This window comes from Cherax quadricarinatus, chromosome 56 (genome assembly GCF_038502225.1).
Source record: "Cherax quadricarinatus isolate ZL_2023a chromosome 56, ASM3850222v1, whole genome shotgun sequence".
Classification (NCBI taxonomy): Eukaryota; Metazoa; Arthropoda; class Malacostraca; order Decapoda; family Parastacidae; genus Cherax; species Cherax quadricarinatus.
The window spans coordinates 19,726,068-19,748,624 of NC_091347.1; the positions used below are offsets into that span (position 1 = coordinate 19,726,068).

General features: G+C 38.4%; 1 protein-coding gene across 7 annotated transcripts in view; it reads left to right on the forward strand.

Annotated features, from left to right (window-relative positions):
- Positions 1-18,916, forward strand: part of Mettl4 (Methyltransferase like 4) — a 54,988-nt gene extending 36,072 nt beyond the window's left edge. For 4 of the 7 annotated variants that reach the window (XM_053794110.2, XM_053794107.2, XM_053794111.2 and 1 more), the window contains exons 2-8: positions 4,977-5,180; positions 6,193-6,277; positions 7,367-7,529; positions 11,456-11,701; positions 13,864-14,035; positions 14,133-14,313; positions 18,722-18,916. In XM_053794110.2, the coding sequence (XP_053650085.2) occupies positions 4,977-5,180; positions 6,193-6,277; positions 7,367-7,529; positions 11,456-11,701; positions 13,864-14,035; positions 14,133-14,313; positions 18,722-18,867 (1,197 nt within the window). In that variant the 3' untranslated portion in view covers positions 18,868-18,916. Of the gene's footprint in view, positions 1-3,351; positions 3,502-4,976; positions 5,181-6,192; positions 6,278-7,366; positions 7,530-11,455; positions 11,702-13,863; positions 14,036-14,132; positions 14,314-18,721 lie in introns of those variants that run through there. The other 3 variants (XM_070097143.1, XM_053794114.2, XM_053794113.2) reach the window with 3 other exon arrangements.
- Positions 18,917-22,557: the final 3,641 nt, after the last annotated feature.

Below are 22,557 nucleotides of genomic sequence, written 5' to 3' on the forward strand. Positions count from 1 at the left end.
TCAAAGAATGATCTGTCTTGTGTTATGGTCATGTGTTCTGTTGAGGTTGGTAAGGAGACGTTTGAGGGTCGGGTTTATATCTGAGTTTAGTGTTCTATATATGTAGTAGGTGCAGTAATACGTGTACGTCGAGGCCATGTTGAGTGTGCAGCACCAGTTTGGAGCCCACACCTGGTTAGGCATGTCGGGAAATTGGAGAAAGTTCAAAGGATTGCAACAAGACTTAAGAGCTTGGGGGTATGTTCTGCCAGGAGAGGTTGAGGGAAATCGCCCTGACGACACTGCGAGGCCAGGAGGGATAAGGTTGACGTGATGGCGACCTATGAAATACTGAGAGGAGTTGACGGGGTGGACAGGGACAAGATGTTTCAGAGATGGAACAACGATGGGGGGGGGGCTTACAACCGGAAGTTGAAGACTTAGATGAGTCAAAGGGATGTTAGGAAGTTCTTCAGTCATAGAGTTATCAGGAAGTGGAACAATCTGGAGAGTGATGTAGTGGAGGCAGGATCAATACATAGCTTTAAGAAGAGATACGATAAAGCTCATGAAGCAGGGAGTGGACCTAGTAGCGACCAGCGAAGAGGAGGGGCCAGGAGCTGTGAATCGACCCCAGCATTGTTTAAAAATAGACCAAGTGTCTATTGACAAGTGCCTTTGACAACTAATAACTACACAAAAAAGTGGTAATCCGTTATTTAGAGCAAAGTAACGCATTCAGGTACACATACATAGTTACATAAATTATCATACATAGTAACATGTGTGTAAATTACCTAAGATAACCCCACAAAATGTCAAAGTGACTTATATATACCGGCGAATCTTTAATAATAATAATTGACTTATTTTCATTGTGGTCGTTGTAATATTTTATTATTTAACCCTTAAAAATTAAAACAGCTATGTAACTCAACTGTGTGAAAATCAGTCTCAATAAAAAGTTATATACCAGGAATAAGGTAGACTTATTTATATTAAAGATAGGATCAGATCACAGTAATAGGCACATGAATATTACAGTAATAGGTATGTGAATATTACAGTAATAGGTATGTGAATATTACAGTAATATGTATGTGAATATTACAGTAATAGGTATGTGAATATTACAATAATAGGTATGTGAATATTACAGTAATAGGTATGTGAATATTACAGTAATAGGTACATGAATATTACAGTAATAGGTACATGAATATTACAGTAATAGGTATGTGAATATTACAGTAATAGGTATGTGAATATTACAGTAATAGGTACATGAATATTACAGTAATAGATATGTGAATATTACAATAATAGGTACATGAATATTACAGTAATAGGTACATGAATATTACAGTAATAGGTACATGAATATTACAGTAATAGGTACATGAATATTACAGTAATAGGTACATGAATATTACAATAGGTATGTGAATATTACAATAATAGGTATGTGAATATTACAGTAATATGTATGTGAATATTACAGTAATAGGTACATGAATATTACAGTAATAGGTACATGAATATTACAGTAATAGGTATGTGAATATTACAGTAATAGGTATGTGAATATTACAGTAATAGGTACATGAATATCACAGTAATAGGTACATGAATATCACAGTAATAGGTACATGTATATTACAGTAATAGGTACATGAATATTACAGTAATAGGTACATGAATATCACAGTAATAGGTACATGAATATCACAGTAATAGGTACATGAATATCACAGTAATAGGTACATGAATATCACAGTAATAGGTACATGAATATCACAGTAATAGGTACATGAATATCACAGTAATAGGTACATGAATATCACAGTAATAGGTACATGAATATCACAGTAATAGGTACATGAATATCACAGTAATAGGTACATGAATATTACAGTAATAGGTACATGTATATCAGTAATAGGTACATGTATATTACAGTAATAGGTACATGAATATTACAGTAATAGTTACATGTATATTACAGTAATAGTTACATGTATATTACAGTAATAGGTACATGAATATCACAGTAATAGGTACATGTATATTACAGTAATAGGTACATGAATATCACAGTAATAGGTACATGAATATCACAGTAATAGGTACATGAATATCACAGTAATAGGTACATGTATATTACAGTAATAGGTACATGAATATTACAGTAATAGGTACATGAATATCACAGTAATAGTTACATGTATATTACAGTAATAGGTACATGAATATCACAGTAATAGGTACATGTATATTAGCTAGACAAGAAACCACTTATTTTTTTCATCATTAACAGATCTGTTTTTTACTTAATAAAGTCCACCGTGTGGGTGAAACATTAATAAATGATGGCAGTTTACAGCACTTGTATATCTGTTTCCAAAACCTGTTGTTACTGACTCAGGTGAGTCAGTCTGTGTCTGTGTGAGTACCAGCGGTGAGTCAGTCTGTGTCTGTGTGAGTACCAGCGGTGAGTCAGTCTGTGTCTGTGTGAGTACCAGCGGTGAGTCAGTCTGTGTGTGTGTGAGTACCAGCGGTGAGTCAGTCTATGAGTACCAGCGGTGAGTCAGTCTGTCTGTGTGAGTACCAGCGGTGAGTCAGTCTGTCTGTGTGAGTACCAGCGGTGAGTCAGTCTGTGTCTGTGTGAGTACCAGCGGTGAGTCAGTCTGTGTGTGTGAGTACCAGCGGTGAGTCAGTCTGTGTCTGTGTGAGTACCAGCAGTGAGTCAGTCTGTGTCTGTGTGAGTACCAGCGGTGAGTCAGTCTGTGAGTACCAGCGGTGAGTCAGTCTGTGTCTGTGTGAGTACCAGCGGTGAGTCAGTCTGTGTGTGTGTGAGTACCAGCGGTGAGTCAGTCTGTGTGTGTGTGAGTACCAGCGGTGAGTCAGTCTGTGTCTGTGTGAGTACCAGCGGTGAGTCAGTCTGTGTCTGTGTGAGTACCAGCGGTGAGTCAGTCTGTGTCTGTGTGAGTACCAGCGGTGAGTCAGTCTGTGTGTGTGTGAGTACCAGCGGTGAGTCAGTCTGTGTCTGTGTGAGTACCAGCGGTGAGTCAGTCTGTGTCTGTGTGAGTACCAGCGGTGAGTCAGTGTGTGTGAGTACCAGCGGTGAGTCAGTCTGTGTGTGTGAGTACCAGCGGTGAGTCAGTCTGTGTGAGTACCAGCAGTGAGTCAGTCTGTGTCTGTGTGAGTACCAGCGGTGAGTCAGTCTGTGTCTGTGTGAGTACCAGCGGTGAGTCAGTCTGTGTCTGTGTGAGTACCAGCGGTGAGTCAGTCTGTCTGTGTGAGTACCAGCGGTGAGTCAGTCTGTGTCTGTGTGAGTACCAGCGGTGAGTCAGTCTGTGTCTGTGTGAGTACCAAAGTGATCCACCTCACCTAAATAGTCAGTTAGTCCAGTCAGTCTCAGTCAGTCAGTCTCAGTCAGTCAGTCTCAGGCAGTCAGTCCAGTCAGTCTCAGGCAGTCAGTCAGAGCTGAATAAAAACGTAAACATCCCCAACAAGAGAAGTGTAAGTTAGTTTGTTTGTTTAGTTAAACGTTTCGCCACATCAGTCCTATACAAAGCAGAACTGTGAAGATCAGAAGGAGTTTGAGGTAATCAGTCCCTCAGCCTGGAGTTTATTACATCGACTCCAGACTGAGGGACTGATTACCTCAAACTACTACTGATCTTCACAGTTCTTCTTTGTATAGGTCTGATGAATCCACTGTGTGGCGAAACGTTTCCTCAGTAAAGATACCCAAGTGTTGCACATGTGTATAATTTATCAAGTTTATTTAGGTACAGATACACATAAGTATAGTTAAATTACCTAAGATAACCAAAAAAAGTCAGTCGATGTGACTTATTGCTGTTTGGAGTCCTTTTGTGTATTTGTTTCTAGCTTTATACACAGCAAAATTTGATATTAATAATAGACATCATGGTAAAGCAAACACAATGTGAGTTATGGTGTTTTAATAAGATATTTACTAGAGACTTTATATTACTACCAGAACTGACCTGAAATGCCCCGGCATGATAGTGGCTTTCCTTGTACTTATTAAACCAAAATTGTCATTACACATTATAACCTTTACAAGGAAATAAAATCTTTATTGGTTGTAGTGAAGGGCTGGGTTGGTAGCGCACTCAGCTCAAACACTGAGGTCCACGATTTGATCTCCGGTACGGGTGGACACGTTAGGATGTGTTTCCTTAAGACACCTGCTGCCCCTGTTCACCTAGCAGTAAGTAGGTACCTGGGCGTTAAGGACCTCAGTGGAAATAAGTCATTTTGTCTGACTTTTTTTTTTTTGGGGTTATCCTAGGTAATCTTCACATATGCTGCTATGTATGAATTTATGTAACTGTATTTATGTGGACCTGTACCTGAATGAACTTACTTATTTAGACTGGTGTGGGTCGCATCCTGAGGGACAAAATTGACCTAGGTTGCCTGAAATACTCTGCATAATAAGTGGCATTCTATGTAGTATATGTCATTGATGTCAGCTATGGTCTGTATAAGTTGTATCATGTATGTGTAGAAATAAAGATTATTATTATTATTATTATTATTATTATTATTTATTATAAAGAATTGGAGCTACTTTTCAATGCTTCTGATCATATATATCCACCTGGCTATTCATATTCCCCAGATTGGTACACGAGTTTAGCACTTCGTGTTTTTTTTTTTCACACATCAGCCGTTTCCCACCAAGGCAGGGTAACCCAAAAAGAATATGCATATATAATATATAATTATATGCATATACATGTATAATAATTGACATAACATATTATATTACCTACAGGTAACTACCAGTAATTATGCTGTACTTTTATTATTCCCTGAGTTACATGCTTAAATGTTGGATTCCTGCATAGTAACCAGCAGCCATTACATTTATTCATTTCTGTATGTTTGCATAATTTTTCCCATTAAACATAGCTATCGTTTATACATAATGTTTTAACACCACTTTATTTTTCTTCCAGGCTGAGCATCCTTTAATATTGGAAACTTTTCTGTGGATAATGTCTGTAATATTTGCCAGTGAGAAGAGTGCCATTATTGACCATGAATCCTGGATAGTGCAGTTAATAAGGAGACATAAATTTGCTTTACATGAACATGAATTTTCAGAACATAAAAGGATAAAATTTCAAGATTTATTTGATCTTCGAACACCATATATGATGGTAATCTATTGAATACCTTTCAGTACAGTATAAATTTTCTGTGTTTATGTCATCCTTATATTGGGCAGTATGCTAGCTAAATATATTTCAGTAATTTCATTAACATGGAATCTGCCTCTTATTTTTAATATTTAATCCATAACTTAGAATTTAATTCAATTAAGCAGCTAGCTTTATCATATACATGTATTGCAAATTCTGATTGTCAAATTGTATTGCAAGCTTCTGTTGTATGTAGACACCAAAAAGCTTTTTCTTTTGCTGGGTTTCTAGTCATTCTGGCATTTCAGACAATGGACTTCAGATTCCAGTACATGTTCAGCAGTTTGGAACATGCCAATCTTATATATATATATGCAAAATTACTGCGACTATCATTGGTCCAGCAATAAACAAGCTATTATCCATAGAACCACATCCATATTACAGGCTATCCTATCTCCATCATTGTTGCTTGTGGGAGGCAATTCTTGCATGACTACACATCTTACTTACCCATGGTCATCTCATAGAGGGAAATACTGTTCCTCTCTGCAAAGTTTACAAACACGCATAATATGTGTATCTCAGAGTCCATTGTGTACATTTTTGGCCTCTCTCTTTTGCAGCTGGCTGTACTTAATCTGAAAATGCCATCTTTAATATAGATGCTATCTATTTTTTGTCAGAAACTTCTTTTACACATTGTTTTTTAGTTAGTGTATTCTTATAGCTTGCCTTGCCCTTTGTCCTGTACTACTGCTCATGGCATCAAATGTAGGTTCTCTCCTGAGTGACCTTTACAGATTTAAGCACTTTAGTTTATATTATTATAATTCAACCTCAAAAAGGTGTACCATACTAATGAAGTCAGCACAAAAAGATATTTGGGTAGGGTAGGTTTTCCAAAGATAAAAATATTTTTTTTCAAACATTCTTTTTTTTTTTGGGGGGGGGGGAGTTTTCATATTTCAGTATACACTTTTGATATATATTCCTACTGATTTTTTTTTTTTTTAACTTTTTGCTTTAGGATGCTCAAGCAGAGAAAGTAGCCAGACAACTTGAAGAAGATGGTAACTTTACTGCAGAACCAAAGAGGAAGAAGAAAAAGAATGGTATGTATAATTACAGTACAATTTTTTCCACTTTTTGTATTGAGATTAGTATAAAAAACAAAAGCCACTTGCCAAGATAAAGTTCTGTAAGCAAGAAGAATGATTGCCTACTAAGACATGCCTGGCTCTTATGGTGTACAGTGTCCTGTAGATTACTCTAGCTCATCTTATTCTGTTCTAACAAAACAATGGGAGGGAAAAAATAGGCTGCAAGTTTCAAAAGATGGTAAAGTTTATCCTGAACATTGGTGGTCAAGTTTTGAAAGGATTAAGATCTGCCATCAGCACAACACTAAGGTAGGTGAACACAAGTTTTCAGTACTCCATCAGGCACCTTTATGCAGCTTTAAAAGCCTATAATGCAATGCTGCACTTCGAGTTGAGTCATAAGTGTTCACTAGTGAATCTGTCACATAAATAATTTTCAGGAACTTTCTAATACTGTAGCGGAGTTATGACAGTTTTTTTTTTTTTAACTCTGGCTATTTCCCACCGAGGTAGTGTGACCCAAAAAAGAAATGCTTTCACCATCACGTCAGAGACATGCCGATACTACAGTTCAGATGCCTTTCCAAACTGCAAATATCTCCACCCCTTCTTCAGAGGGGTGGAGATATTTAATCAGAGTAAAGTGCTAAACCCATGGGGATCATATAGCACCTGAGGAATGGAAAACATTAATGTTCGAGCCAAGGAAAGGGAGAATAAGTCTACTTTCTTGGATCAAAAGCCTCTCATCAGCATGAAACATCTGCCATGAGGGAAGTTTATAATACAGGACACCAGTACCAGTAGCCATTTTTATTATTTGCATTACCATTCTTATATGATTTTTTTTTAAACTGTGTTGGTGGCCAAATTGAAATATTAAACACACAACCTTTAGAAAGACATTACCTTCATGATTGAACATCAATTTTAGATCACATTTATACACATGAAGGAAGTGTGTCTGTATACTGTACCAGATTTGATATTTTTCTATGGTATCTGCATTTTTATTTTTTTTTTTATAGTGTACAGTATTAGGTATTTTTTATATTTTTATGACTTAAATATTGAATACATATGTGTATTTGAATATTACAGAACTTGTGGTACAAAATAAAGAAGAGAACGAGGAAGTGAAGCACATCCTGCAAGTGTTCATGTCTCTTCAGTTAAGACCAGAGTTTAAACAAAATTTTCAGTTTATTCCAAAAGCTGATGATTATAGAAATAATAATCAGCAAATACGAGAGCTCAGAAAAAGGTAACACTTAATGTAAAGAATAAAAATCACAATACAATGGCTGAAACAATGCACAAATATCCAGTATTTAGCAGAGGCTCCTTATGATGGATTTATAGTCCATCCTGAACTATTATCAAGCCAGTTGTGACTTGACAGTTGATAGTTAATTTGATATTGTCAGGTCAGTTGTGACTTGACTGTGGTTCAGGTTGGACCAAAATGTTCTCATAAGGTTCTTCTGAGCGTGGATTATTTGTGAATGAATAATTAATATCTCAGTTTTTAACGGTAAAGTACAGTACTACAGTAATTTTTGTTTTAGTTAAATATTTTAATGTATTTCCATTAAAATATGGATGAGTTTTAATATTATATTTTAACAGCATATCTAAAAATGATAGCCTAATTATCTTCAAACTGAATTCATATAACTAGTAACATTTTTGACAAATTATTGAAGATTTTGTTTTAATTCAATAAATATCTGATTCATTTTTTTTCCTGATGCATATATATATTTTCACAGTAAACAAAACACAAGTTGATGTTTTGCCAGATTAAGTTATCATAAACCAAGCACATGCATGTGCATATTTTAAGCATTGGTAATACATGTATTACAGGTATCACTGTTAAATATATAAAAGGGGGTAGGGGAGTTTCGGTGGAGGGAAATAAATGGGATTAAATCTGGAGTATCTGGGAGAGTTAGAGCAAAGGAAGGGGTAGCAGTAATGTTGAAGGATCAGTTATGGAAGGAGAAAAGAGAATATGAATGTGTAAATTCAAGAATTATGTGGATTAAAGTAAAGGTTGGATGCGAAAAGTGGGTCATAATAAGTGTGTATGCACCTGGAGAAGAGAGGAATGTAGAGGAGAGAGAGAGATTTTGGGAGATGTTAAGTGAATGTATAGGAGCCTTTGAACGAAGTGAGAGAGTAATTGTGGTAGGGGATCTGAATGCTAAAGTAGGAGAAACTTTTAGAGAGGGTGTGGTAGGTAAGTTTGGGGTGCCAGGTGTAAATGATAATGGGAGCCCTTTGATTGAACTTTGTATAGAAAGGGGTTTAGTTATAGGTAATACATATTTTAAGAAAAAGAGGATAAATAAGTATACAAGATATGATGTAGGGTGAAATGACAGTAGTTTGTTGGATTATGTATTGGTAGATAAAAGACTGTTGAGTAGACTTCAGGATGTACATGTTTATAGAGGGGCCACAGATATATCAGATAACTTTCTAGTTGTAGCTACACTGAGAGTAAAAGGTAGATGGGATACAAGGAGAATAGAAGCATCAGGGAAGAGAGAGGTGAAGGTTTATAAACTAAAAGAGGAGGCAGTTAGGGTAAGATATAAACAGCTATTGGAGGATAGATGGGCTAATGAGAGCATAGGAAATGGGGTCGAAGAGGTATGGGGTAGGTTTAAAAATGTAGTGTTCGAGTGTTCAGCAGAAGTTTGTGGTTACAGGAAAGTGGGTGCGGGAGGGAATAGGAGCGATTGGTGGAATGATGTAAAGAGAGTAGTAAGGGAGAAAAAGTTAGCATATGAGAAGTTTTTACAAAGTAGAAGTGATGCAAGGAGGGAAGAGTATATGGAGAAAAAGAGAGAGGTTAAGAGAGTAGTGAAGCAATGTAAAAAGAGAGCAAATGAGAGAGTGAGTGAGATGTTATCAACAAATTTTGTTGAAAATAAGAAAAAGTTTTGGAGTGAGATTAACAAGTTAAGGAAGCCTAGAGAACAAATGGATTTGTCAGTTAAAAATAGGAGAGGAGAGTTATTAAATGGAGAGTTAGAGGTATTGGGAAGATGGAGGGAATATTTTAAGGAATTGTTAAATGTTGATGAAGATAGGGAAGCTGTGATTTCGTGTATAGGGCAAGGAGGAATAACATCTTGTAGGAGTGAGGAAGAGCCAGTTGTGAGTGTGGGGGAAGTTCGTGAGGCAGTAGGTAAAATGAAAGGGGGTAAGGCAGCCGGGATTGATGGGATAAAGATAGAAATGTTAAAAGCAGGTGGGGATATAGTTTTGGAGTGGTTGGTGCAATTATTTAATAAATGTATGGAAGAGGGTAAGGTACCTAGGGATTGGCAGAGAGCATGCATAGTTCCTTTGTATAAAGGCAAAGGGGACAAAAGAGAGTGCAAAAATTATAGGGGGATAAGTCTGTTGAGTATACCTGGTAAAGTGTATGGTAGAGTTATTATTGAAAGAATTAAGAGTAAGACGGAGAATAGGATAGCAGATGAACAAGGAGGCTTTAGGAAAGGTAGGGGGTGTGTGGACCAGGTGTTTACAGTGAAACATATAAGTGAACAGTATTTAGATAAGGCTAAAGAGGTCTTTGGATTTGGAAAAGGCGTATGACAGGGTGGATAGGGGGGCAATGTGGTAGATGTTGCAGGTGTATGGTGTAGGAGGTAGGTTACTGAAAGCAGTGAAGAGTTTTCACGAGGATAGTGAGGCTCAACTTAGAGTATGTAGGAAAGAGGGAAATTATTTCCCAGTAAAACTAGGCCTTAGACAAGGATGTGTGATGTCACCATGGTTGTTTAATATATTTATAGATGGGGTTGTAAGAGAAGTAAATGCGAGGGTCTTGGCAAGAGGCGTGGAGTTAAAAGATAAAGAATCGCACATAAAGTGGGAGTTGTCACAGTTGCTCTTTGCTGATGACACTGTGCTCTTGGGAGATTCTGAAGAGAAGTTGCAAAGATTGGTGGATGAATTTGGTAGGGTGTGCAAAAGAAGAAAATTAAAAGTGAATACAGGAAAGAGTAAGGTAATGAGGATAACAAAAAGATTAGGTTATGAAAGATTGGATATCAGATTGGAGGGAGAGAGTATGGAGGAGGTGAATGTATTCAGATATTTGGGAGTGGACGTGTCAGCGGATGGGTCTATGAAAGATGAGGTGAATCATAGAATTGATGAGGGGAAAAGGGTGAGTGGTGCACTTAGGAGTCTGTGGAGACAAAGAACTTTGTCCTTGGAGGCAAAGAGGGGAATGCATGAGAGTATAGTTTTACCAACACACTTATATGGGTGTGAAGCATGGGTGATGAATGTTGCAGCGAGGAGAAGGCTGGAGGCAGTGGAGATGTCATGTCTGAGGGCAATGTGTGGTGTGAATATAATGCAGAGAATTTGTAGTTTGGAAGTTAGGAGGAGGTGCGGGATTACCAAAACTGTTGTCCATAGGGCTGAGGAAGGGTTGTTGAGGTGGTTCGGACATGTAGAGAGAATGGAGCTAAACAGAGTGACTTCATGAGTGTATCAGTCTGTAGTGGAAGGAAAGCGGGGTAGGGGTCGGCCTAGGAAAGGTTGGAGGGAGGGGGTAAAGGAGGTTTTTTGTGCGAGGTGCTTGGACTTCCAGCAGGCATGCGTGAGCGTGTTTGATAGGAGTGAATGGAGACAAATGGTTTTTAATACTTGACGTGCTGTTGGAGTGTGAGTAAAGTAACATTTATGAAGGGGTTCAGGGAAACCGGCAGGCTGGACTTGAGTCCTGGAGATGGGAAGTACAGTGCCTGCACTCTGAAGGAGGGGTGTTAATGTTGCAGTTTAAAAACTGTAGTGTAAAGCACCCTTCTGGCAAGACAGTGATGGAGTGAATGATGGTGAAAGTTTTTCTTTTTCGGGCCACCCTGCCTTGGTGGGAATCGGCCAGTGTGATAATAAAAAAAAAATATATATATATTTGTAAAACATTATTAATAATTTAAATATTGGTACACAATTACTGTAGAAGACCAATAAAAAGGTAAAAAATTAACACAATACTATACTGTAGTTTTATGTAAATTATAATAAAAAACAATATTAACGTACTGTATGCTGTAATTAGCTCATACACAAGCTATATAAAAAGAATAACGTAATTGCTTATCCTATTTTCATTGTAATTCATTTTTAAAATGTAATTAAAATGTGTTGTAGATTTACAGAAGCATCCAACACAGTATTGCCACAGCTGGACCAACATTACGATGGCAGTGCATTTGATGTTACAGTGGTGAATGGCATCAAGTATATACTGCCTCCTAATGTCTGCTATGTTTGTGACAATGTTACTGCTATCATGTCACACTTTTCAGAATTTAAGTTTGACTTGGTTGTAATGGATCCTCCATGGCAGAACAAGTATGTCAGGAGACGGACCCATAACCATGGAAGTCATCATGGGTAAGGTTTTATATTATATTTATTTATTAATTCTTTAATACAGTGGACCCCCGCATAACGATCACCTCCGAATGCGACCAATTATGTAAGTGTATTTATATAAGTGCGTTTGTATGTGTATATTTGGGGGTCTGAAATGGACTAATCTACTTCACAATATTCCTTATGGGAACAAATTCGGTCAGTACTGGCACGTGAACATACTTCTGGAGTGAAAAAATATCGTTAACCGGGGGTCCACTGTACATTGGCCATTTCCCACCAAGGCAGGAAGATCCAAAGAAGGCAAAAAATATTCACCGTCACTCATTCTCCAGCTGTTTTTCCTGAACTGTGCAGACATCACAATTCAAATGACCCACCAGACAGTATAACATTCAGAGAGGGAGTACTAAATTATTATTATAATCAAAAAGAAGCGCTAAGCCACAAGGGCTATACAGTGGGGGAGTACCAAAGCCATAGGGGTCATAGAGCATCTTGGGATGGAAGGCACCTGCATTTGATCTAAGGAAAAAGAGAGCTCAATTTCCTTGAACCAGGAGTTTAAGGACTCTTAGTCAAGAAAATGGAGCTAGCCTCTCCTTCCCATTCCCCAGGAGCTCTATGACTGTAACATCTCTGCCAATCCTTCAGAGTGGAGCATGTAATTTCTTTAATGTTATCCCCTTTTGTATATAGTATACAAATTTTAGTCATTTTGTTTTTAAAGTTTTAATGTAATTTATTTCACATAGTTTATATTCTTGAAAATAACATCAATTTAGCTATTAAAATATATGTATAAATTATTTTTTATTGAGAATGAGATTTTTCTGTATTTTGCATGAAGCTTAGGTCACTATTTATGTATAGTGTAATGACATGATTATAGTAGATTATTGATTATTTGGCTTCCAACATTATCTGACTGTCTTGTTTCATCCAACTAAAAACATTTAGAAAAAAAATTGCAAAAAAAAAAAAATTGTGATCATATGGTAGTGTTGAAAATCTGGTGTAGACTTTTGCCTGATGGCATAAGATAATGAGTGATCTGAGATGGTAAAAAGAAAAGGTGGTGTCGAGGAAAGGGCAGCAGTAAAAAGAAAGAGGAAAAGCACATTTGATGTAGGAAATTGGAATCGGTTAAGAAACTGTAAAAAGAGGCAGCAATAAAGATCATTGGGGAGGAGGGCTAAAAGTAAACATATCAAGGGGATGAAGATGGTGTCAGAAGTGAAGCCGCTCTACTCTGATAAATGGTACAGTTTATCGAGAGATGCTGGACTGTCACTACAACCTGATAACATAGATAAAAGGTTCGGAGAACTGACAAGTTGTGTATGACAGGACTGTAGATAAATGGTTCAGAGAACCAAAAAGTTGGTTTTCTGAGTCATTTATTTACATTCCTGTCAGACACACCCTGATAATTCCTGCAAAGCATCACTGGGCATATCATATTTTAATCTTCAGTGTTTATTTTCTTTCTTCTTTTTTTTTGTCTTGGTTTCCAGCACATTCATATTGTTTTTGTAGGTCATATTTAGGTTTAATGTATATTATGAATGATCTTAGTACAGTATACTCTATATGTGTACTACAAGGACCAGTTCTAACTCATAGATTGTGAAAAGTAACACCACATAAGGATTTATTATTTATTGTACACAGCATTTGTCTTGGAATGAGTTTTATAGTCTCATGAAAGAAATACTGAAAGACAAGCCTGTATACTCCTACAGACTTTACTTAAGAGAAGTATTTTTATTATTACTATTACCACCACACCAGCTCTCTCCCTCTAAGGAGGGCACCCTCAAAAAAATGCAAACACATTCACCACCAGTTTAATAGCTGTTTTGCCAAGTGTGCATACCTCTCAATTCAAATGACCATCTGAACAGCAATATCCTCACTCCTTTGGAGTGCAGCCATTACTACTCGCCACGACCCTAGTGGGTTTAGCACTTGGTTATGATTGTAATAATAATAATAATTGTACTTCCCACCCTTTTTTTTTTATATAATATGTCAGCCGTTTCCTACCGAGGCAGGATGATGCCTTTTTATATAAGTATAATTAAAGAACTCAAAGTACTGTACACTTAGCTATGCTTCAGAAGAATATTTTGTCCAGCTTAAAAAAATTATATGTTTATCCTTTCCCCTTCTCTTAGATATGATATGTTGACTGTGGGAGAGATCCTTCAATTTCCAGTAGGTGATCTACTGAATGATGGAGCTCTCCTGATGATCTGGTGCACCAACAATAGCTCTCTTTTACAAGAACTTCTCCAAGGATTAAGTGGTTGGAATGTGGAACTTGCTGCAACATGGTATTGGCTCAAGGCATGTTGTATTTTGACCTCAGTGAAGAAATATCCATACAAGAAATGTTAAAATTGTTTCGAAGAATTTAATTTTATACTTGCTGTTATATTGACAGGTAACTAAAGCTGGAGAACTTATCACACCACTGGAAGGAGTGACTCATTCTAAACGTCCGTATGAACGCATTTTACTGACCAGAAAGATTAAACATAAAATGGTTTTTCAAAATATTCCTGATGGTTTAGTATTTTGCAGTGTTCCGTGTGGGATACATTCTCACAAACCCCCTCTTCAAGGTAAGAGATCTAACTGAACATTACATGATACGGTATAGTGTTATTAATGTTTGTCTAGCTGCCCTTTCTTGTCACCCATAAGATAAGATAAGATAAGATTTCGTTCGGATTTTTAACCCCGGAGGGTTAGCCACCCAGGATAACCCAAGAAAGTCAATGCGTAATCGAGGACTGTCTAACTTTTTTCCATTGGGGTCCTTAATCTTGTCCCCCAGGATGCGACCCACACCAGTCGACTAACACCCAGGTACCTATTTGCTGCTAGGTGAACAGGACAACAAGTGTAAGGAAACGTGTCGAAATGTTTCCACCCGCCGGGAATCGAACCCGGGCCCTCCGTGTGTGAAGCGGGAGCTTTAGCCACCAGGCCACCGGGCCTCCTGTCTATATTAAGTCATTCACTCCCATTCAAACACTGATCTTTTTGCCACACTTTCTTATTCATAGTCATGTTATTGATTTTGATGATGTACTACTTTTATATCAAAATCATGGCACTAGAAGTTTTTCTTTATACAGTCGTTTTAATCTCCACTGTGTCCCATCAAGACAGGTAGACTCAAAACAAGAAACTCTGAATAGCTATATTTCCGTATAGCTATTCAGCTACGTATATGGAAATATAGCTCAATGTACTACTGTATATCACTATTCATCTTTGAAAGAGCAGGTGCAATACTTTCTGGTTCTAGAAATTAAATCTGGTTTCCTGAATCTCTTTATAGATATTACTATGCTCGTGCTCCAACAGCATGTTAAATACCCAAAGCTATGTTCACTCGGGCAAGTTTTTTTTTTTTTTTTTTTACCAGTTGTACCCTACATAGCTTTTTTTTTTTTTTTTTCCCCCCAACAAGTCTGCCATCTCCCACCGAGGCAGGGTGACCCAAAAAAGAAAATACTTTCATCATCATTCAACACTTTCACCACACTCGCACATTATCACTGTTTTTGCAGAGGTGCTCAGAATACAACAGTTTAGAAGCATACACATATAAAGATACACAACGTATCCCTCCAAACTGCCAATATCCCAAACCCCTCCTTTAAAGTGCAGGCATTGTACTTCCCATTTCCAGGACTCAAGTCCGACTATATGAAAATAACCGGTTTCCCTGAATCCCTTCACTAAATATTACCCTGCTCACACTCCAACAGATCGTCAGGTCCCAAGTACCATTCGTCTCCATTCACTCCTATCTAACACGCTCACGCACGCTTGCTGGAAGTCCAAGCCCCTTGCCCACAAAACCTCCTTTACCCCCTCTCTCCAACCCTTTCGAGGACGACCCCTACCTCGCCTTCCTTCCCCTATAGATTTATATGCTTTCCATGTCATTCTACTTTGATTTATTCTCTTAATGACCAAACCACCTCAACAACCCCTCTTCTGCCCTCTGACTAATACTTTTATTAACTCGACACCTTTTCCTAATTTCCACACTCCGAATTTTCTGCATAATATTTACACCACACATTGCCCTTAAACAGGACATCTCCACTGCCTCCAACCGTCTCCTCGCTGCAGCATTTACCACCCAAGCTTCACACCCATATAAGAGTGTTGCCTACTACTATACTTTCATACAGAAGCTTCTTTGCCTCCATAGATAACGTTTTTTGACTCCACATATACCTCAACGCACCACTCACCTTTTTTCCCTCATCAATTCTATGATTAACCTCATCCTTCATAAATCCATCCGCCGACACGTCAACTCCCAAGTATCTGAAAACATTCACTTCTTCCATACTCCTCCTCCCCAATTTGATATCCAATTTTTCTTTATCTAAATCATTTGACACCCTCATCACTTTACTCTTTTCTATGTTCACTTTCAACTTTCTACCTTTACACACATTCCCAAACTCATCCACTAACCTTTGCAATTTTTCTTTAGAATCTCCCATAAGCACAGTATCATCAGCAAAAAGTAACTGTGTCAATTCCCATTTTGAATTTGATTCCCCATAATTTAATCCCACCCCTCTCCCAAACACCCTAGCATTTACTTCCTTTACAACCCCATCTATAAATATATTAAACAACCATGGTGACATTACACATCCCTGTCTAAGACCTACTTTTACCAGGAAGTAGTCTCCCTCTCTTCTACACACCCTAACCTGAGCCTCACTATCCTCATAAAAACTCTTTACAGCATTTAATAACTTACCACCTATTCCATATACTTGCAACATCTGCCACATTGCTCCTCTATCCACTCTATCATGTGCCTTTTCTAAATCCATAAATGCAATAAAAACTTCCCTATCTTTATCTAAATACTGTTCACATATATGCTTCAATGTAAACACCTGATCTACACATCCCCTACCCACTCTAAAACCTCCTTGCTCATCCGCAATCCTACATTCTGTCTTACCTCTAATTCTTTCAATTATAACCCTACCGTACACTTTTCCTGGTATACTCAGTAAGCTTATTCCTCTATAATTTTTACAGTCTCTTTTGTCCCCTTTCCCTTTATATAAAGGGACTATACATGCTCTCTGCCAATCCCTAGGTACCTTCCCCTCTTTCATACATTTATTAAACAAAAGTACCAACCACTCCAACACTATATCCCCCCCTGCTTTTAACATTTCTGTCATGATCCCATCAGTTCCAGCTGCTTTACCCCCTTTCATTTTACGTAATGCCTCACGTACCTCCCCCACACTTACATTCTGCTCTTCTTCATTCCTAAAAGATGGTATACCTCCCTGACCAGTGCATGAAATTACTGCCTCTGTTTCTTCCTTAACATTTAAAAGTTCCTCAAAATATTCTCGCCATCTACCCAATACCTCCATCTCCCCATCTACTAACTCCCCTACTCGGTTTTTAACTGACAAATCCATATTTTCCCTAGGCTTTCTTAACTTGTTTAACTCACTCCAAAATTTTTTCTTATTTTCATTAAAGTTTCTTGACAGTGCCTCTCCCACTCTATCATCTGCTCTCCTTTTGCACTCTCTCACCACTCTCTTCACCTTTCTTTTACTCTCCATATACTCTGCTCTTCTTATAACACTTCTGCTTTGTAAAAAACCTCTCATAAGCTACCTTTTTCTCTTTTATCACACCCTTTACTTCATCATTCCACCAATCACTCCTCTTTCCTCCTGCCCCCACCCTCCTATAACCACAAACTTCTGCCCCACATTCTAATACTGCATTTTTAAAACTATTCCAACCCTCTTCAACCCCCCCACTACTCATCTTTGCACTAGCCCACCTTTCTGCCAATAGTCGCTTATATCTCACCCGAACTTCCTCCTCCCTTAGTTTATACACTTTCACCTCCCTCTTACTTGTTGTTGCCACCTTCCTCTTTTCCCATCTACCTCTTACTCTAACTGTAGCTACAACTAAATAATGATCCGATATATCAGTTGCCCCTCTATAAACATGTACATCCTGGAGCCTACCCATCAACCTTTTATCCACCAATACATAATCTAATAAACTACTTTCATTACGTGCTACATCATACCTTGTATATTTATTTATCCTCTTTTTCATAAAATATGTATTACTTATTACCAAATTTCTTTCTACACATAGCTCAATTAAAGGCTCCCCATTTACATTTACCCCTGGCACCCCAAATTTACCTACTACTCCTTCCATAACATTTTTACCCACTTTAGCATTGAAATCCCCAACCACCATTACTCTCACACTTGATTCAAAACTCCCCACGCATTCACTCAACATTTCCCAAAATCTCTCTCTCTCCTCTACACTTCTCTCTTCTCCAGGTGCATACACGCTTATTATAACCCACTTTTCACATCCAATCTTTATTTTACTCCACATAATCCTTGAATTAATACATTTATAGTCCCTCTTTTCCTGCCATAGCTTATCCTTCAACATTATTGCTACTCCTTCTTTAGCTCTAACTCTATTTATAACATAGCTGTTATAAAAATCACAAGAATGAAACTACAACCAATGTAGTATATACTAATAGTTCTCATTTAAAGGCCAAGAGACATTTCATTGTGTTCAGTATATATAAGCCAATTTTTTTTTTATTATTTAGGCAACACGTTTCAGAAGCCTTCGTGAGATTAAATTATATGTGGGAGACGGCTGACTTGTTGGGAAAAAAAAAAATATGTACAGTGGACCCCCGGTTAACAAACTTTTTTCATTCCAGTAGTATGTTCAGGTGCCAGTACTGACCGAATTTTTTCCCATAAGGAATATTGTGAAGTAGATTAGTCCATTTCAGACCCCCAAACATACACGTACAAACGCACTTACATAAATACACTTACATAATTGGTCGCATTTGGAGGTGATCGTTAAGCGGGGGTCCACTGTATATATATATATATATATTATATTATATATGTTTTATTTGTATGTACACAATTTTCATTTCTTCAACAGAACTTGTAAAAGAATATGTGGTACAACAGCCACGATGTCTGGAACTGTTTGCACGAAGTTTAGCACCTGGGTGGACATCGTATGGCTTTGAGGTGTTGCGTTTACAGCATTCTTTTCTCTATGAGAATTCAGAGCAAGATGGATGAAGCATGATTTAATCAAATATGTTGTATAGTCATTACATGGTTTTATAAATTTTGACTTTTTATTACATTCACAGGGGGCACTAAGCCCATATGGGTCATGCAGTGCCTGGGCAAAGAAAAGCATTTAATGCTGTTTCGCTAATTGTTTTTCCCTTATAACACATTGGCCATATCCTTCTGAGGTAGGGCGACCCAAAAAAGAAAAATGTTCACCATCGTCATACCAAAAGGGTGCTGACAACAGTTCAAATGACTGCAGGTTGACATACCCACACCTCCTTCAGGAGTCCAGACACCTTACAGCTCATTTCCAGAACTCGAGTCCATTAACCCCCTTCACAAATGTTACTTTGCTCACAATCATAAAAACTGTGCCTTCCTTTACTAACACATTCACACAAGCCTGCTGGATGTCTAAGCCCATAGCACTCAAAATTATTTACCCATGCTTTCTCTCCAACCCTTCCAGGGGTGACCCTGTCCTCCTTTCCTTCCCAGATTGGTATACTCTCATCCTTTTTTTACTCCAGCCTCTCAATATCCAAGCCATCTCAACCCCTCCTCTACTCTGAATGATACTCGGTAATACCACACCAAATCTCCACGTTTCAAATTCTCTCAATTTTCACCACACATTGCCCTCAAAAACATCTCTACTGCTTCCAACTGCCTCCTTGCTACAACATTCAAAACCTGTTACACACCCATATAACAGTGTTGGTACAACTGTACTCCAGTACATTACCCTTTTTTGCTTCTATAGTTTTTTTTTCAGATGCCTCGGTGCACCACCCACGTGTTCCCCTCATCAGTTCTGTGGTTGATCACAACTTTCATACTCATTTGCTAACAAGCTCGCTCACTCACTCCCAAATATATAAGCACTTTTTCCACATTACAATCTGATATCCAGCCTTTTATTTCCTATATTTTTTGTTACTCTCATTACCTTACTTTTTCCTACATTCACTTGTAATTTCCTTTTACATACCCTCATAAATTTGTTTACTAACCTTTGCAACTATCAGTATCCCCATGGGTTAAATGCTTCTTTTCTTGATTGGGAAGCATTCTAGTTCGATCCAAAGGGAACGGTAAATCCAGTTAAGATCAAGAGCTGCTCACTGGCATCAAGGCACTACTACCTCTTGAGGGGTGTTTGTAGAATGTGCTGTATCATGTAAAATACTGAAGAGAAATACACAAATTGCAGTAATTTCTTTGAGCATTACTATTATTATTATTAATCAAGGGGAAGCGCTAAACCCATAGGATTATACACCGCCTGGGGGGGGGAATGTGGAAGGCATTCAGGCTTAATTCGGGGAACTGGAGCACAGATCCAATTCCCTAAATCAAGAGCCCCTCACCAACATCAAGGAACCTTCCCTGAGGGGTGAGCATTACTAAAAAATTGGGTTTTGGCCACCTTCCCCACTATTCTCTCATGAGGTTGGGGAAGACTTGAGGAATTATACCATTCTTCCCTTTACTTGGATTGTACCTGATTGCCTTCTATTCTTCAAGCATTTTATTACCCTTATGGGTTTATTATTATAATCAAAAAGAAGCGCTAAGCCACAAGGGCTATACAGCGCTGCAGGGTAGGAAGGAAGCGAGGGCATCAGGTGGCAAAAGGGAGATGGATGAGTAATAGGTTATGGATAACAGCGGGGCAGTGGATGGTGAAAGGGTAAAGGGCAGCAAGAGACTGAACTAGAAAGGGCTGAGGGGAGTGCAAAAGGTATCATCATCAGAGTTTGTGGAGTAAATCAGTCGTTGTCAAGAAGTCAATGAGTCAGGATTAAAGGAGGGTCCATCAGCAAGAAGGGAAGGTAAAGAAAGAGTAGGAGAACAAAGACGACGTTGCAGGTAAATTCTGCGTGCTCATTGATAGAGAGGGCAGTCTAACAGAATGTGGCTAATCGATACTGGAACTTGACACTGCTCACAGAGAGGAATAGGGTGCCTCTCCATGAGTGTGGCCAATGCGAAGGCGGGAGAGAGTAGTCTCCCAACCTCGGCACTGGTGACAAGACGACGACCAGTAACCTATACTCGGTTTAATAGATTGAAGTTTGTTACCGAGGAGAGTAGACCAATGTTGTTGCCAAAGGGTGTGAAGGTGGGTAGCTATTGCAGCAAAATAGTCCGTAAATGGAACACCTCTATATGAAACTGGCAGGTCATGTACTGCTGACCGCGCAACAGTGTCTGCCTGTTCATTGCCCTGTACGTCAACATGACCAGGGACCCAACAAAAAACAATATCTGTTTGGTAGAGATGCGGCATAGCCAAAGTTGTATATGGAGGACTAAGGGGTGAGGTGTATCAAATTTCTGTATAGCCTGTAAAGCACTAAGGGAGTCTGAGACAACCACAAATGATGACAAAGGCATAGATGCAATACGGATAAGTGCTGCAAGAATGGCATACAATTCAGCAGTAAAGATACTAGCCGAAGATAGTAAATGCCCTTGTATGACGCTGTCCAGAAACACTGCTGCGAATCCTACGCCGTCAGAAGACTTAGAGCCATCTGTGCACACTGCAATGGCAGGGGAAGTGCTAAGTTTTTAGGAGTTATACAGTGCCTGGGTAAAGGTTATGCAATCGTGTTTGATAAAAGGAAAGGGAGGATAGATTCAGTGTCTTGAATAAAGAGTTCACCAAACATCAAGGCACAAGCTTGATAGAGAATCTTTAATGCATTAAATGTTCATAATTTTCAGGGTTGGTTAATAATTTGTAAATAAACATTTGGCAACAAAAATTTAGTCAGAAATAAGTCCTGGAGGTAGGAAGAATAGTGCCTGCACTCCCCTGAAAGACAGGTGGGATGTTGACGTTTATGGGTTCATTTAAATCGTGGGAAAGATTGTGCACCACTGACAAGAAAGCAATCTAATGTTTCTTGGGTGTTTGGTCACCTTATCTTGGGGGGAAATTGGTGATAAAAACTGTACTGCATTAGATTGACCACTGCTGAAACCATTGCTGCTGCCACTGAAGTTACTGTTCCTGCTGCTGAAGTCATCACTGGTGCTCTTGCAATATAGTCCTCCTTTGAAGGGGGGGGGGGGTGCCTTGACACTGGGTTCTTGGTCCAAATTATTATTATTATTATTATAATCAAAAAGAAGTGCTAAGCCACAAGGGCTATCTTGGTCCAAAGAACCTGAGCTACCCCTCCTCTTCCATAGACCAAACCTGCTTTGAAATTGTACTCCTGCATTGCGCTGGACAACCCTTGTAGGTTTAGCGCTTCTTTTTTTATAATATAATAATTATACTCCTGTAAATCACCAAGCCCATAAGGATCATTCAGTACTACACTCCTCACTTTGGCCTCTGCCCACATGGAGTTGTACAACACCTTGGAATAAGTTAAGAACTGATCCAATTCTTTGAATTAAAACTCCTTCACCAACACTAAGTTGTCCAAATGGCACATACATACAAACAAGATAATTTCACCACATCACAGCCATATTGATCTTTACTAAGGTTCCCCTCAAGGAAGGTTCCTTGATGCTGGTGAGGGGCTCTTGATCTAGGGAATTGGATCTGTGCTCCAGTTCCCTGAATTAAACCTGAATACCTTCCACATCCCCCCCACAGGCGCTGTATAATCCTACGGGTTTAGTGCTTCCCCCCTTGATTATAATAATTTACTAAGGTTGTCTTCT